At 42.4% G+C, this 14,883-nt stretch overlaps 1 protein-coding gene across 1 annotated transcript in view; it reads right to left on the bottom strand.

The window, feature by feature from the left end:
- KNTC1 (kinetochore associated 1) overlaps positions 1-14,883 on the bottom strand; it is a 72,372-nt gene that overhangs the window by 50,038 nt on the left and 7,451 nt on the right. Inside the window, exons 10-27 of the mRNA XM_061580800.1 lie at positions 14,621-14,679; positions 13,018-13,136; positions 12,192-12,231; positions 11,648-11,746; positions 11,249-11,292; positions 10,578-10,643; positions 9,663-9,738; positions 8,887-9,012; positions 8,503-8,592; positions 8,032-8,076; positions 7,860-7,921; positions 6,666-6,774; positions 4,997-5,140; positions 4,300-4,356; positions 3,776-3,880; positions 3,057-3,173; positions 2,389-2,532; positions 776-874 (exon numbers count right to left, since the gene is read on the bottom strand). Of these exons, the coding sequence (XP_061436784.1) occupies positions 776-874; positions 2,389-2,532; positions 3,057-3,173; positions 3,776-3,880; positions 4,300-4,356; positions 4,997-5,140; positions 6,666-6,774; positions 7,860-7,921; positions 8,032-8,076; positions 8,503-8,592; positions 8,887-9,012; positions 9,663-9,738; positions 10,578-10,643; positions 11,249-11,292; positions 11,648-11,746; positions 12,192-12,231; positions 13,018-13,136; positions 14,621-14,679 (1,601 nt within the window). The remainder of the gene's footprint in view (positions 1-775; positions 875-2,388; positions 2,533-3,056; positions 3,174-3,775; positions 3,881-4,299; positions 4,357-4,996; positions 5,141-6,665; positions 6,775-7,859; positions 7,922-8,031; positions 8,077-8,502; positions 8,593-8,886; positions 9,013-9,662; positions 9,739-10,577; positions 10,644-11,248; positions 11,293-11,647; positions 11,747-12,191; positions 12,232-13,017; positions 13,137-14,620; positions 14,680-14,883) is intronic.

A 14,883-nucleotide genomic window follows, 5' to 3' on the forward strand; every position in this document is an offset into this window, starting at 1 on the left:
AGGCAGCTACCACTTTATCAGGTTTCAAGTACACATCTATATTTATATTGATAGGCTTTGCGATTAGAAGATGCACTGTGGAAATCTTGTTATCAAACACAATATGAGCGCTGCTCAGAACTGGCTACACAGCCTAATTGGAAATTTCACAGTGACCGCATGCTCGTTAATATCCATGAAGGCGTGTATGCGCATAGCTTCATGTGCTTCCCCGAGAATATTAACGACAGTGCATTTATTTCAGTGGCGGTGGCCAATGCTTGAGGTGGCAAAATAAGGTACAATTACACAAAATAATTAATATTCTTTGGGGGTTTTTTCGGTACAGTCACGTAGGTAAAAAATAAAATAAATGAAAACTCAATCAAAATACGACGTTTCGGGCGCAACACAAGCGTCCTTCTTCAGGTGGGGACAACGTAGCGAAAGCACAACCGCTTACATGTGTCTAAGAGATGGCTGTGAAGAAGGACGCTTGTGTTGCACCCGAAACGTCGTGATTTAATTTAGTTGTTTTCATTTATTTTATTTTATTTTTTACCTACGTGACTTTACCGAAAAAAAAAAAAAGAGTATGAATCCTTGCAGTCATGAAAGCTTCAAATCTAGAAAGAAGAATCAATGTGTACCAGTTTGATTGGCTACCTTGTTTGATTAACCTTTTCTTCATGTGCTTCATAACAACGGGTCGGCAACCGAGGTGGATCAACACGCGTTTGACTCGGCAACTGTTTGCTGCGACTTTCACGCAAAGGGGAGCCGAGTGGATACTCACATCAGTGTCGGACATGCAGGCCACCACAGCCATGGCCTTTGCCTCCCAAGCTGTCTCGAACAATGACATGGAGCGGCTGCTGCAGCGCTCCAGCAGGTCCTGGAAGCAGCACAGGCACAGACATCAGCGCCCCGTCTCGCAACTCAAACGAGCCCGACCATCCCTGCTGTACAGATGATATGCACACTTTACAGTGGTTACGTCTGTCTGTTAAGATACTTATTTGGGGTTATAAAGCAGTATTTATTTAATATTGCGGAGACGTTATTTTCTCTGGTCCGTGCTCGTAAAACAAAAAGCTATACAAAGGCTACCATTTTAATATGCATTCCCAAAAGTAACAATAATCACATAACCTTGAGGGATTTAATAAAAGTGTAGTGGGTTCAACTGAGTTGCAGACGTACTTCTTGGCCATGACCACCTTCGAGAAACCTCTTGTCATTTCTCGATCCTTCCCGTCAGATCTTACCCTGACACGTGACCACCCCCAAGCCTCCACCTGGGGTCCTTGTGTAGATCTTACTGGTCACGTGACTTCCAGGGTCAACCAGTGCCATGGCATAGGGTAACCTCATCCCATGGCTGACACTCTCACACTCCCTCCTGTAGGAGTCAGCACTGCACGCCACGCGTGGTGCCACTGAGCACTATCCCAGCGCTCACCGAGCCCCCTCTAGGGCTGGTACTACACCCACATACGGGGTGTCCGCGATGACGATGCATCGCACGCCATGCCTCGCTAGAGCCGGCATTACACAGTGACATACACGATGTCGCTACATATACGTGATGTCCGCGATGTGAGTACATCGCACGCCGTGCCCCTCTAGGGCCGGCGCCACACAGTGACATCCGCGATGTCATAACACATGTATGAACAGATCTTGACTTAAATCTGACTTAAATCTTTCGTGACTGCAGGAATTCATATTCTTTGGGTCTTTCGGTAAAGTCACGTAGATAGAAAAACAATTATAATAAAAAAATAAAGTGAATAATACAAATAAAATAAAAATTATAAAAAACAAAAAAACACTAATGTAGACTGTAGCCTGGTTCTTAATCGGAGTGAGTGTACTGGCAGTCTATAATGTAGACTGTGGCCTGGTTATTAATCAGTTTAAGTCATAACTAGCTGTGATGTCTCCATCTTGCCACCTTCCGATGTTAGTTTTATTTTACTAAAGATGGGACGAGCAATTCCAGTTTCTGCGGTGTCGCCCCTGCATTGGGCGTACCACAAGTTGTTTGCGTCGACCTTTTTCTTGATTCTCCGATTTCACATTAACATGACGAAGTGGGAGGGGCACATGTGCCCCTCCCACTTCGTTCTAATACCAGGACGCTTGGGCTATGCCCATTTTAAACCTTTAAAACAGCTTGCCTTTAGTGGCTTCCCCCCCCCCCCTTTCCACTTGATGATGGTCGCTTGTGTTGCGATGGAAACGCCATAGTTTTTTTGTTTATTTTATTATTTTTTCAACCTATCTACGTGACTTTACCGAGAGTGTCAGCCATGGGATGAGGTTACTCTAGGCCATGGCACCATTACAACACTACAAACTCCCTAATGCCCACGTGAACCACCAACCCCAGCGGGCCACGCTCACCTTGATGTAGTGCACGAGCAGGCTGTCGTACGCCAGGCCACGCTCCTGCAGGTAGGGCCGTACCACGCGCTCCAACGTGGGCGCCACGAGCTGCGGCGCTGCCACTTGGTCGAGCATGCGGAAAACGATTGTCGTGCGCGTCTCCTGCATGCCGGGATCATCGTGGTGCCGATTATGAAAAATCACATATATGCACGAAAATAGTCATTTATGAAAGGTCTATTGTCCGAAGAGCTGTGCGACTCAATAATCAACTTGGCTGGTTTTGTCTCGGGTTAAGTCTCCAAGAACAACAAACCTTCATAAAAAAAGGTTTTGTTAATATTGAATTATCTTTAAGAGAGATGTTTTGGACACCTTGTTACAGATAGATGGACCAGCGGACAAAGGTAAAGCATGAACGCTTTCAACCTACGTTGGAAAGCATTGAAAGGTCAAAACCTGTCTGTGCAGATCTTTGGGTGTACTCTGCTACTCGTGGGAAATCTGTTGTATGGACGTTAGCAACATGACGTAGACCTCAACTGACCCTCGTCAGAAATTCACCACTCACCCGAATACTCGGCACTCACTAGTCATCAATTCACCCGACCTTCACTCACAAATATATTGGTGGGAAATCTGTGAAGATTCAATGGGCTAGCCGAGAGCTAAGCTGTGACTCTCACCTTCTCGAAGTTGGAGAGAGAAAGAGGGCAGCTGTATTTGCGGTGCAGAGCGAGCAACTCCTGGATGCTGTGAACCAGTGCCTGCAGCTGCTGTACTTCCTTGCACTCAAACTCGCTCTGAGCAGCAAAGAAAAAACAATGTGATGACTCATCCCACTGAGGGTAAGGCCTATTTCAGATAACAATAAACTCACACATGGAATATATCCCCTTATAACCACAGAGATTGTTGGGGCAAGTGCTGTTAGCGAGTACTGTGCACGAGGGGCTAGTACCAAGCCCGGCCGCCTGGTCTTTAATAGACTGTTGGGGAAAGTGACTTAAGGAGTACCGATTAAGGCCTATTAAGACCCACACAGACAAAGAACCCACGTATAACCTTTTCAGGCTGTTGGGTTAAGTCCTGTCAGAAAGCACTTATGAAGGCTGGACACACACATACTCTAAGACACATATTAATGAAACATTCTTTGAGAAACAAAGACAAAGATTCCCTGTATTGCCTTAACAGACTTTTGGGGCAAGTGTTGTTAGCGAGGACCTATGAAAGGCCGGCATGGCATACGAGGCGGTGGGTGGGCCAGCACCACGCCTGGCCGCCTTTGTCTCCCGAGTGGCTATGTTTACATGTCGCACCAGGTACTTATCTTAAGAAACACACACACTGTGACACTCACACACCAAAACAACATACACACAGCACACACAAAGTAACATGCCTGGGATAAGATGATCTGGGCAGAGAAGGGGTCCAGTTGTGTCGGCGATATCCCAGCTGTGAAGAAGACCTCTGCTATTTGAAGTCCGTTTTCTGGCCAATGTTGCTAGGTGGCAGAATAAAACGCGATGGATTTCAGGAAATTGTATAAACTGGCCAATACTGTGCAGAGGATTACACTGTACAACGTACAAGTAAATGCGTTAGTGTCAAATAATATGCAAGGAGCACTGTCGCAGTTCATTAAAACACGGGAGTAGCGTTTGCACTCGTAAAAATAATCCTGCCATAATAACAAAACGTTACACCATTTAAATTAATAACCAGTCAATTTAGGCAATTATATTTTCCTTGGTAAAGATATAAGATAATTATAAAAGAGGCAAGCGGTAACGCTTTGCTATAATAAGCAATTACTGGGCATCGAAACTGCTGTTTCCAAAAAGGAGATTAAGTGTTGCTCCTGATACATGCTTAAGAGCTATTTAATCAAGCTGGCTGTTGCCTCAAGGCTGTGTTGCGTACCTTCTCCGTAAGCTCCAGGCTACGAGCTCTCTGATCCAGCCACTTTGCCAGAATTTTCTGAACAGCAAACAACATGTCAACTCAAATTTAACATCACATACATAACACGGTTAATGCCAAAAATACAAATCCAACACGAATGCAGCAACGTGAAAATGTGTCCAATTAGCATTCATCAGAGGGAACCAGTCACACCAGAGAGCCTAATAGTATTTATTAAGACATTTCCTCTCGCATGCTTGGGGGTGAAAGCTTGAGGGAGGGTGTTCAGAAACAAGCGACGTTATGGAAGAAGCCAAAGAGGCAGAAATATAAAGATGCTGCTTGACGACTTGAAGGATGGGGGAAGGGGGGGTTGTAGGATGAAGTTAAGAAAGCTCAAGGGTCTGACAGAATTGAGGCCATTTGAGCCAACGACCTGCCTCTGGGCAAATTACTAATCAAAATTTCTCTAACACGCACACTACTCAAAATAACTGAAGAAAAATATCTTTCTTTCGTCATGTGTTTTCCAACAGGGACACATTGCACAAACAGTATATGTATGAGATCATAACAACAACAGGAAAAGCGAAATATTTAAGCTAAAACTGCGACAAAGCTTCAGAGAACGTACGTCATTTTTCCAGTGTAAATTGTCCAATAAGATCTGCAAACCCCATGGTGAACTTTCCATCGGCATAACAAGGAAACCCACCTGTCCGCCAGGAATACGCCTGCGCACACACGGCACGAGCAGGGTGGCGAGCCAAGGCAGCAGAGAGCACGAAGGCATCACACGGGGCACCGCCGCAAGCAGTTGCTTCAGCCGAACGCAGTCCAGCTCCTTCTCAAACTCCACCTGATTAGCAGACAGAAGATGGACAAAAACAGGCAGTCAGACAAACAAATACTCCGACAGGTGTACAGGCAGGTAAGTATAAAGTCAAGCATGCAGCAAATCGGCAATAGACAGACAGACAGATGCAACGACATACAGAGGCATCACTTGTAAAACCTTCCAAGTCACCCAAGCTACTCGCCAATATTCCCTGGCACAGGAGTCTGTCTTTGCTTGGTTTAAAGTGGTCAGCTGATCTGAACTCTATAAGTGGAATACTCTCAGTCTTGTGATGCAACAATTCATCGAGGACCTGTATGAGCCGACTTGTATACAGTACTCTTTGTTTTTTTTCGGTAAAGTCACGTAGGTTAAAGGAAAACAAATACAGAAATTTTGCTGTGACGGTTTCACCTGAAGACGGAAGCTTGTGTTGCCTCCGAAACGTCGTGTTTTCTTTTAACCTACGTGACTTTACCGAAAAAACCAAAGAGTATGAATCCTTGCAGTCACGGAAGCTTCAAATCTAGAATTGTATACAGTACTTCATGTCTGCTGTCGATGTTCTTGTGTATGTGTTGCCTACCTTGGCTGGCACTCTGTTGTTAGTCTCAACGACTGGCCATTATCCCTTTGAAGCAATAATATTCCCTGCCCAAGCCCACTTACTTTTCTTAACAGTCGATATGATGCGTCTAGCTTGTATGTGTTCCATGATCCATGTATTCCTCTTCCTCTCGGTGTAATTCTGGTAGGAATTCGCCTATAAAATGGATATGGAATATAGTGTAAAATCTGACCTTAACTCGTTAATCTCCTGCACGAGAACATAAATTTTGCACCGATGTCAGCTGCTCAGGGGCAGGCCAGTGGAATCTAAGCAGACATCATGACATCGGTGGTTTATAGAGACTGGTGCAACTGTCCTTCATTGTTACTAAATCATATTGGTATGGTGATGGGTTTGCGCAAGAGGCAGCCAGACTGATTGTCATATCCAGGATGGACATTGCCATTTACTCAATTGTAGGAAAATAACACTGCTTAAAATCATCAACTAAAATGCATAGCAATGATAATGGAATATTATTTGATTTGTATATTGTATTTACTGTGGACCTCCTCACAGGTGCGTTCCATCTTTTGGCTGCCATTAAGTTATCGGTGTCAGCGAACCAGCAATGATGTCTACAGCTGAAGCCACTTACGTTTCTTAATATTTAATTTGATATTTCTAACTTGTGTATGTTCTCGAATCCAAGTGTTCCTTCTTGCTGTCTCTAAGTTTAATTCCAAACTTACAGCTCTCCATGCTTCTTTGTCGCACATTTGTTCATATTCTTTGTCGGTAAGTCATCCAGCAGTCAACAGGCCATGGTTGATTATAATGATGTTGTACTTAATGGGTTGGTATAAACCGTGCAACCACTAGACACTGTGGTTCACCACAAACTAAAAAATAATACCGAATAGAACCGAGACCCATAATTGTGATAATTCACCGAACCGTGATGGGCACGCGTAGTTAAACGCCCAAAAAACAAACCTGGTGTCGGAGCCAGATGAACTGGGCACTAGCGAGGTTCTGTTGCTCAAGCTGCTCCAACACTTGGGTGAAAAGATCGGTCAACTTGAATGAAAGCCACTGGGGCCCACTGCGAGTCAGTTAAAAAAACACACACACACAGGCTGGTCAGCACCATACTAATATACACAAGCAGATGACGCGAATATGTGTCGTAATATTTATCTCAATTGTGCTATCGGCATCCCATCGTGAGGACAAGGTCACAGAGCAGTGCCTCATCCTGTTGCAGAAGAGTCCGTAGAAAGAGAAATGACAGAACTGCTTCTGAAATCTCATGAGACTGGAAATTCAAACGAGGGGCCACCGCTTTGTCCCCTACTCTGCTACACAGGGAAATGTTCATTATACATGACAGTCAAACTTATGTTGTCAATTCATGAGGCCGAAATTCAGCGAAATTACATGGAGAACCATATTTAAGGATTTACTTTGGTGTGCATTCATTAATGACTGGGCTGAAACCATCAACTCACGACACTTGAGATGCCAGTCTGAATCATGGGTGGCTGAAACCTGGATTTGAACCCAGGATTTAAGCAATGCCAGCTCAGCACTTTGTGACATCCGACCCACCTCATCACATTCGTATCTTGAAAAAACGGTTTAAATCTTTGCCCCATTGTTGATCACAGAGACAGATGCTTTTTTCAAAAAACGTACTGTCACATGAATGGCAATCTAATGCTGGGAATCACTTAAGAGTTTCTGAACTCATTAAATGTGTAGTAATGAATATGTAACAGTCCACAGTTTATATTTCACTCAGAGGGAGCAGTGGTGAGGCGGTTCGCCCACTGGGCTATGAACTCAATGACCCGAGTTTCATTCCTGGCCATGGCTCACTTCAGTGACGAACGATATCTGAAACAATACTGCCCCCACCAATTCACCAACCTTCACAAAACCAGTGTAAAGTATGGCCGAACAACCGCCGTGACGGACACAGCGTTGGTAGGCCTTCGTCTAGCAGTGGATTAACAAAGCAATACTAATTTTGCTTGAGCCAATTTGTCTGTAAGAATGTAATGTGATCAGTTGCTTTCATGTGACCGGTTGCAAAAACAATTTTGGAGTCAAAGAAATCTCTATATTCAGTAAAAAAAAGAGTCAAAATGGACTATCGTATGCAACGATATTTGCTATTTTCCAAACCTGAAATTATTTGCCCCGAATGCTCCGTGAAAAGTCATCAGTCTGTCCTGAACCTGTAAAACCTGCATGAATGCAAATGGTTCAGAATTAATTGAGGGCTCAATTTCACCGGTGACGATTACATAGACGTGCAATGTTATGGTACTTTTATAACCGTTGTCGTATTCTTTACCTCTGTCATCAGCTCATTTTTCACCCAAGCACTGCCTTTTGTAATCTGTTGAGAGAAGAAGTAGACACATTCAAAAACCGCTAAAAGAAATGTACGAGTCCATTACATTTTTATTATACAATATTATTGCGGTATATATTGGACTACTATGCAATAGTTTTTGGAGCAAGAATGGATGCCTGTGTGTATATATATTTAAAACACATTACATTAAACTGATTTAAAAGGTTGAGAGAAGCAGCATTTGACCGAAATGTCCCTATGGCTATTCCACTTTTATTGTAAATTGCTTTGTTTGAATATGAATGTCAGTTCATATTAATATTGATCACCTGCCACAGTTATTTCAGCGAGAGCTACTGTTTCCCCTCGAGCCATCCTACTTTTGAACCACCACATCTGTGGCTGCAAAGGGCTCTGTGACGTATATCCACCACGTGAAGTATCCACCGCGACGATTGGAGCTCTCACCCTGCTCTTGCAGTAGCTGAGTACTTCCACGGCCACGTCGAAGCTTGGCCAGCAGGTGTCAAGGCAGTATCGCACCACAGCAGAGTCATCCTGCATCGAGTGAGAGATCATACGGGCTGACTAATCCGATTATACACACCCCATTTATTTCTAAAGACATGTTCGCCTGCACAGGTGAATGAGTATTGTTAAAGAGACGGCTGCAAGCTGACAGAGAGAATAAAAAATATATCAAATAAGTATATTCATATTGGTTTAGTGATATGTCGCAGCTTTCATATGAACTGTTGGTTTCTCTATAATATATCCATGTTATTTTAGTGGAGGAACTATAAATGGATCTCCCTGTAAGTTCAACCAGGCTTGTGCATTAACGCCCGTCACCTGGATTTTCTCCAGCGTGGCCCGGGCCTGCTTGGCAAGCTGGGCCCGGTATTCAACGTTCTTGCTGCTAGGAGATACCAAGGTGAGCTCTTGCAGTAGGACGGTCACCTTCACATTATACACCACCTGATAGAAGCAAGCAGTGTCAGCCGCGTTGTGACAATCCGATAGAGAGACACCTTGTTATCACCTTTACAATTTGACACAATGCATTATCTTTCTCGATACAAGCGTAACCATAAAGTTTTCATGTCATCAACCCGCAATGAGCACTGCGGAGAAACATGGTGAAAGAAATCTAACAATATTTATTTACATTGAGCACTTCACATCATCTTGTGAAGAACAGGTCTGTCGAGAAGACAGAGTCTGTCTTCTCGACAGACCTGTTCTTCACCTGAGGACGGCTGCTTGCGTTGTGGCCGAAACGTCGTGAGAATTATTTTATAATGTTTTATTTTTATTATTTTATTCTTTCCATTCTACGTGACTTTACCAAAAAAACCAAGAAGATGAATCCCTGCAGTCACGAAAGCTTTAAATCGAAACACTTCACATCAATTAAAGGTTTGTCTCAGAGCACTTCACATAAGATAAAAAATGTACATGAATGCCAAACAAATAGAATATTAAAAACCAAGGCTTTAACTTAAAAAATCCTCAGGACCCACACAGCATAGGGAGGACTTCACCCGGCAGTGGGATAGATATACTAATGGGAAGCACGATATATGACGATCGACAAAACAGCTGCATGTGCACAAACCATTGCGTACCTCGACATCCAAGTGGAAATGAATTGCAAACTTTTCTGCCTCTTCAAACTGTTGCATGCACAGCAAGCGGCTCAGTCTATTAAAAGAAAAAAAAAATGTCATTTAAAATAGCAAGCGGTTTTGTTGTAATGCGCTATTTTTACAACCATTCAGAAGCAAAGCGTGGATGCTGATAGGACCGCTCTCTAATGGTACTCAGCAACAGCAAAAGCTCATAACTGCAATCTGGGCTCGATTTAAATTTCAAGCCACATCATATGCGTCATTAAAAAATGTTCTGCTGTGCCTACAAAACCAATGTTAGAAATGCACATTTCAGAATGTATATTGCTACGTAACAATAATTTCAGAGCATAAAATTACAGCGTTGCAACTTTATGTTAGGCCTATCAGATCATCTTGTAGTAGAACACGTGTCTCGACTACTCTATGATCCGAAAGTGAGTATTAATTTACTACTACATGATCCGACAACGAGTACCAATTCGTGAGAAGTCAACAGTGGTTGTCATATGGGTAAACTCACTCGTAAATGAGGAATTTCCAGCACTATCTCAGGACTGCAAACAGGACATGAGCATTTCACCATGCTCGCTTAAGCAGAGCGATATTTCATTTAGGTTATGTGCTATCGACCACAAAACGACCATGAAAACACATGTGAAACATGATTGATTATTCCACATCTACTATCTCTCAGGGATTGGTGTAAAAGAAAAATCCACACCAGCGTCAAATAACGATAAACACCCCTCCAACCCCCCAAATAACCATCAACTTGGGCTGCTCCATTCGGATCATTGTGGGTAACACAATGTGTTGGGGGGCCTTGCTCAGAGTGGACCGCGCCATTTCCCACGGGGGAGTATCTATGACGCTCACCGCCAGGCTGGGTTTATTGCCGATGCGACTCACCGGTTCTCGGGAAGCGCCTCGGTCAGATGTCGCAGAACCAGCATGGAGACGGCGCCGTCTGGATGCCTTGATAGTTAAAGGATGCAAGAACTGTATTTTAACAAGTTAAAAAATCTGGATATTTTTCCAAAATGTATTTATATGAAGAAACATATAATGAGAAATATAGAAACTGAATGGTAGCAGAATGGACAAAATGTAGTTTCCTTTTCACTGGTTTGTGCTTTGGGCAATCTTTAAATCAATTTGAAAGGATTTCAATAGGATAAGTAGCTAATACAACTTTATCCTAACAGTTGAGTTCATGATCCCATCAAAAGATAGTGCCCCCCCATATTTTTTTAGTAGCTAATTTTAGCTATTCTGTTTATGAACCAAGTGACACTATTATAGTATATATTTCAAACTTGTTTTTATGATCACCAGAACATAATAATCTGGCCCCAAAAAATAGGCCTACAAATATTTAGCCAACATCTGCAGTTGTAATGTAAAGAGGAAGAGACAAACCACCACATTTGAAAAGCAATACTTTAACCATTGCATTACACAGTACACATACCTGTCACAGTACAATTTATTTCAGGACATTTACACAAGTCTCATCAGGACCGGTCTATGCAATGAATCAGAATATTTCGCACAAAGCCCAAAGTGACATTAACAGGTACCTGCTTCCTCCTTCGTACATGCCCTCCAGGAGGTAAATGGCTTCCTGCAGAACAGCAAAGTTTGTGTGAAAAACAAATAAAATGTGGCACGGAATTATTTGGTATATGAGTTTCCACTCATATACCAAATAATTCATTAAACGGTACTGGCCGAGCATCCCAATGCAGGACCCTCGTGATAAAGAGTCCTGAGACTCGTTGAGGTTTTTCTGGTGAAATTATAGTTAAATTCTAATAGTATGCATCGGTATCACATAGTTTAGAGAACTTTCCTGTATACCCAGGAGCACCGAGTTTAGAACTTTTTTTTCACGGAGTTTCTATGCCCCCTCCCTTAGTCATGGTTTATTCTCTGTACCAGGCTCATGTTGAATTACAATAAAAAAATAGAGGACTTGCCTGTGTGATAGCTGCCCGGGCCAGGAATGAGTGGTTGGTGACTTCAAGCGAGTACAGTTGCTCCATGGCCGGGAGGGAGAAGACCTGAAGAAACCTCACCTGACCAGGCATAGCAACCACATGCAACACATTATAGTATTTCATATTCAAATGGCATAAATTTGTCTTCTGTAAAAAAATCTGATCGATATTGTTAGTTGACAATAATATTAAAACGTTTTCTAAAACTAGATTGCTCTTGTGGTTTTTTGGCCACTAAACATACCATTATTCAATTATGTATGATCTTTCTGAACAGTTTGTATACATGTGATAAAAGACGAATGGGTGTATAATTCTTCAAATCAGTTTTGTCTCCCTTTGTGAATAGAAAATTATTTAGGCATCATTCCATTGAGGTCATTCACATCTGTGTAAGCATGGAGTAAACAGATCCGCCAATTTTGATTTAACACCTCGTCCTGCTTGTTTTATCATTGCCCAGAAATACAAGGCCAACACAAGAATGACCACTGATCAGTGCTCCTGCGATAACACTACTTACCTTTTCTTCACTCGGTGTTGTCATAATGACGAGTTTCACGCTGAACAAAACAGAAGAAACAAAGCACAATTCTGATTTAAAGCTTTCATGACTGCAGGGATTCATATTCTTGGTTATTTCGGTTAAGTCACGTAGAAGGGAAACAATAAAATAATAATAAAAATATAAAACAATACAAATTCTCAAATGTTCTTGCTGTGGATTTCACACCTGATGATGATTGCTTGTGTTGCAGTCAAAACGTCCTAATTTTAATTGTTTTATTATTTTATTATTTCCCTTCTACGTGACTTTACCGAAAGAACCAAAAATAGTTATATTCTTGACAAAAATAAATGGACATCTGACCATGAGCAAGTGTGTGTCGTGGAGGAGGGGAGGGGGAACAAAGATATGTAGTATGGGAGTAAGGGTTGGAGGAAAGGCGGAATGTGACTGGGACACAATTAAATTCTTAACATTAACATCAACACCCAAATCTATATGGGCTATCGTTGTAGAACCAGGTCTAGACGATGTCTAGGGGGAAAAAATCACTTGATACCATTAAAGAAGAATGTTTGGAACTGGAAATCACTCCCAGAAGTGGAGAGGCTAACCAGAAACAGACACACTTGAGAAGGTTGGCTGTGAGTTGGCTACCAGCGCAAACCGACTTGTCGCTATCAGCATGACACAAAACCAAAGTAAGTTGGGCAAGCAGCAGATGGTGATCGGATCGTTGCGAGGTGGCTGCGGTTTTGGGAGGCCTTCATCCAGCAGTGGATTGATTAAGGATGATTGATGATGGCAAGAAGCAAGAGAGGAATTAACAGTGGAGGCTGACCTGCTCATCTCAGCCGACTTGAGATCACCATCAGTCACGAGGCCAAAGTCCTGCACGGAGACGGGTGGCCATTGCCACACCAGCACCAGGCTACACACGTCCCACATGCTCAACGTATGCTGCACACAACCCAGGCAACGACAGAAAAACAACATTCACTGCTAAGTGGTAGTGAAGCTATTATTTTAGCAGTGCCACCATTTAACACGTAGGCTTTCGCGACCAATATCATCCATAAGAGGTTTTGTTGGGTTAGATCGCGTGAATATATAAATGTGTCCTTAATACCCGCCAATTTGTGACGAATTGGCATGTTCTGTTTACGTGACAACCCTTACTAGTTTGCTGTGTCGGGTGGTGGCGGGTTTTAACGACACATTTATATATTTATGCGATATAACCCAAAAAAATGCTCTTATGAGTGCCACCATTATTTTAGCAGTACCAGGCTAGGTACACACTGAGGTTCTGTGCAGTGAGAAATACTTGAGATCACAGAAAGAGAACCAAACTCAATTCCTGGCAATGAAACAGGTGTTAAGATGTTCAAACACCAACAAAAAAAAACTCTCTTGCATATGACTGGATGAACAGCAACTTACACATTTATGTCCAGATTATTCAGCCAGGAAATGGCTTAAATTGCCGTGTGGTAGCTTGCATTAATGACTCTTACATTTTCAGAGTTCTCAATGTTTTATTATACGGTCAATGATCTTGTCGGTGTTCCCGTATAATGGGCTGTCTTTGTATTTCCAGTCGTGGAGGGTGGTGAGTGGATCTGGCATGAGACGTGCAGATTCAATTTAATGCGGACAATTGTGTGAGATAGATAAATGCAGGGGTTCTTTTAGTGGGATCAGAGATTAGGCACTTGTTTGCTGATATCATTTGGTAATTTATCCGAGGTGCTTCCACCGGAATTTACAAGACATCTCTCTGGATTCGCTTAAGAACGAAGCTGGGTGTTTTTAGACTCCTGAATGTAATGGAATCCTGAATGTACGAACTATGTGTGATCGCATAAGACCACATGCAGATTCCTTTAAAAAAATTATCTTGGTTTTTGGAATATGTTAATCCAAGCAGTCATGTTTGATGAAAGCACTTCACACCTTTTTACTGCCCCCCCCCACCCCAACAAATACCCAATTTAGGTTGAGATAATTAGTTTGGGGAGAACACTTGGTATGACATGGAAACCAATTGCCGCCAATGTGTGGGCGGAAAGATTTTAAAGTATACTAATTTAAAAAACACATCAGTAACAGTGCGGCACATGTTAATATTTAGTTTCAAATAAAAGAAAAATGCAGCTAGCATCCAACTGGTATTCGTTTTCTCAACATTAATGCATTTAATAAACATGCAGCAACAGGAAACACTTGTGCCTCTGAAACACATGAGACCTCAATTTTAAACCAAATACACCAGTTCACAGCTTCAACGCCCACAGTTCATACCAAATCAATTCCTCGACCTGAATGTCGATTTTCAGTCTAACATTCCTCCATAAATTTAAATTCACACAAGAGAAATAGCTCTCGGCATGGCTCATGAAGTGCAAGCCAACCAATTTATCCGCGAGAATAAAATAACGTACGTTGTCGTCCAGCGTGAAGATGAAGTTGTTGAATCCAAGGCACTTTTGGATGCCAGCACCTAAGCATTTGCAAAGGAAGGATATAGAAAAGCAAAACATTAAAAGTGGCACACGCACCAAAAATATGCATGAAAAACCTACTGAAGATGCTCACGTGATGGCATATATTTAGAGATAACGTATTATATTACTGAAAATTCTAAATTTGCGTGCACACTTCCTCCTTTTGTGGCCTCAAATGCATTCACTTATTTAATTACAGT

Source organism: Lethenteron reissneri, chromosome 8 (genome assembly GCF_015708825.2).
Source record: "Lethenteron reissneri isolate LAM-NWPU_2019-01 chromosome 8, ASM1570882v1, whole genome shotgun sequence".
Taxonomy (NCBI): Eukaryota; Metazoa; Chordata; class Hyperoartia; order Petromyzontiformes; family Petromyzontidae; genus Lethenteron; species Lethenteron reissneri.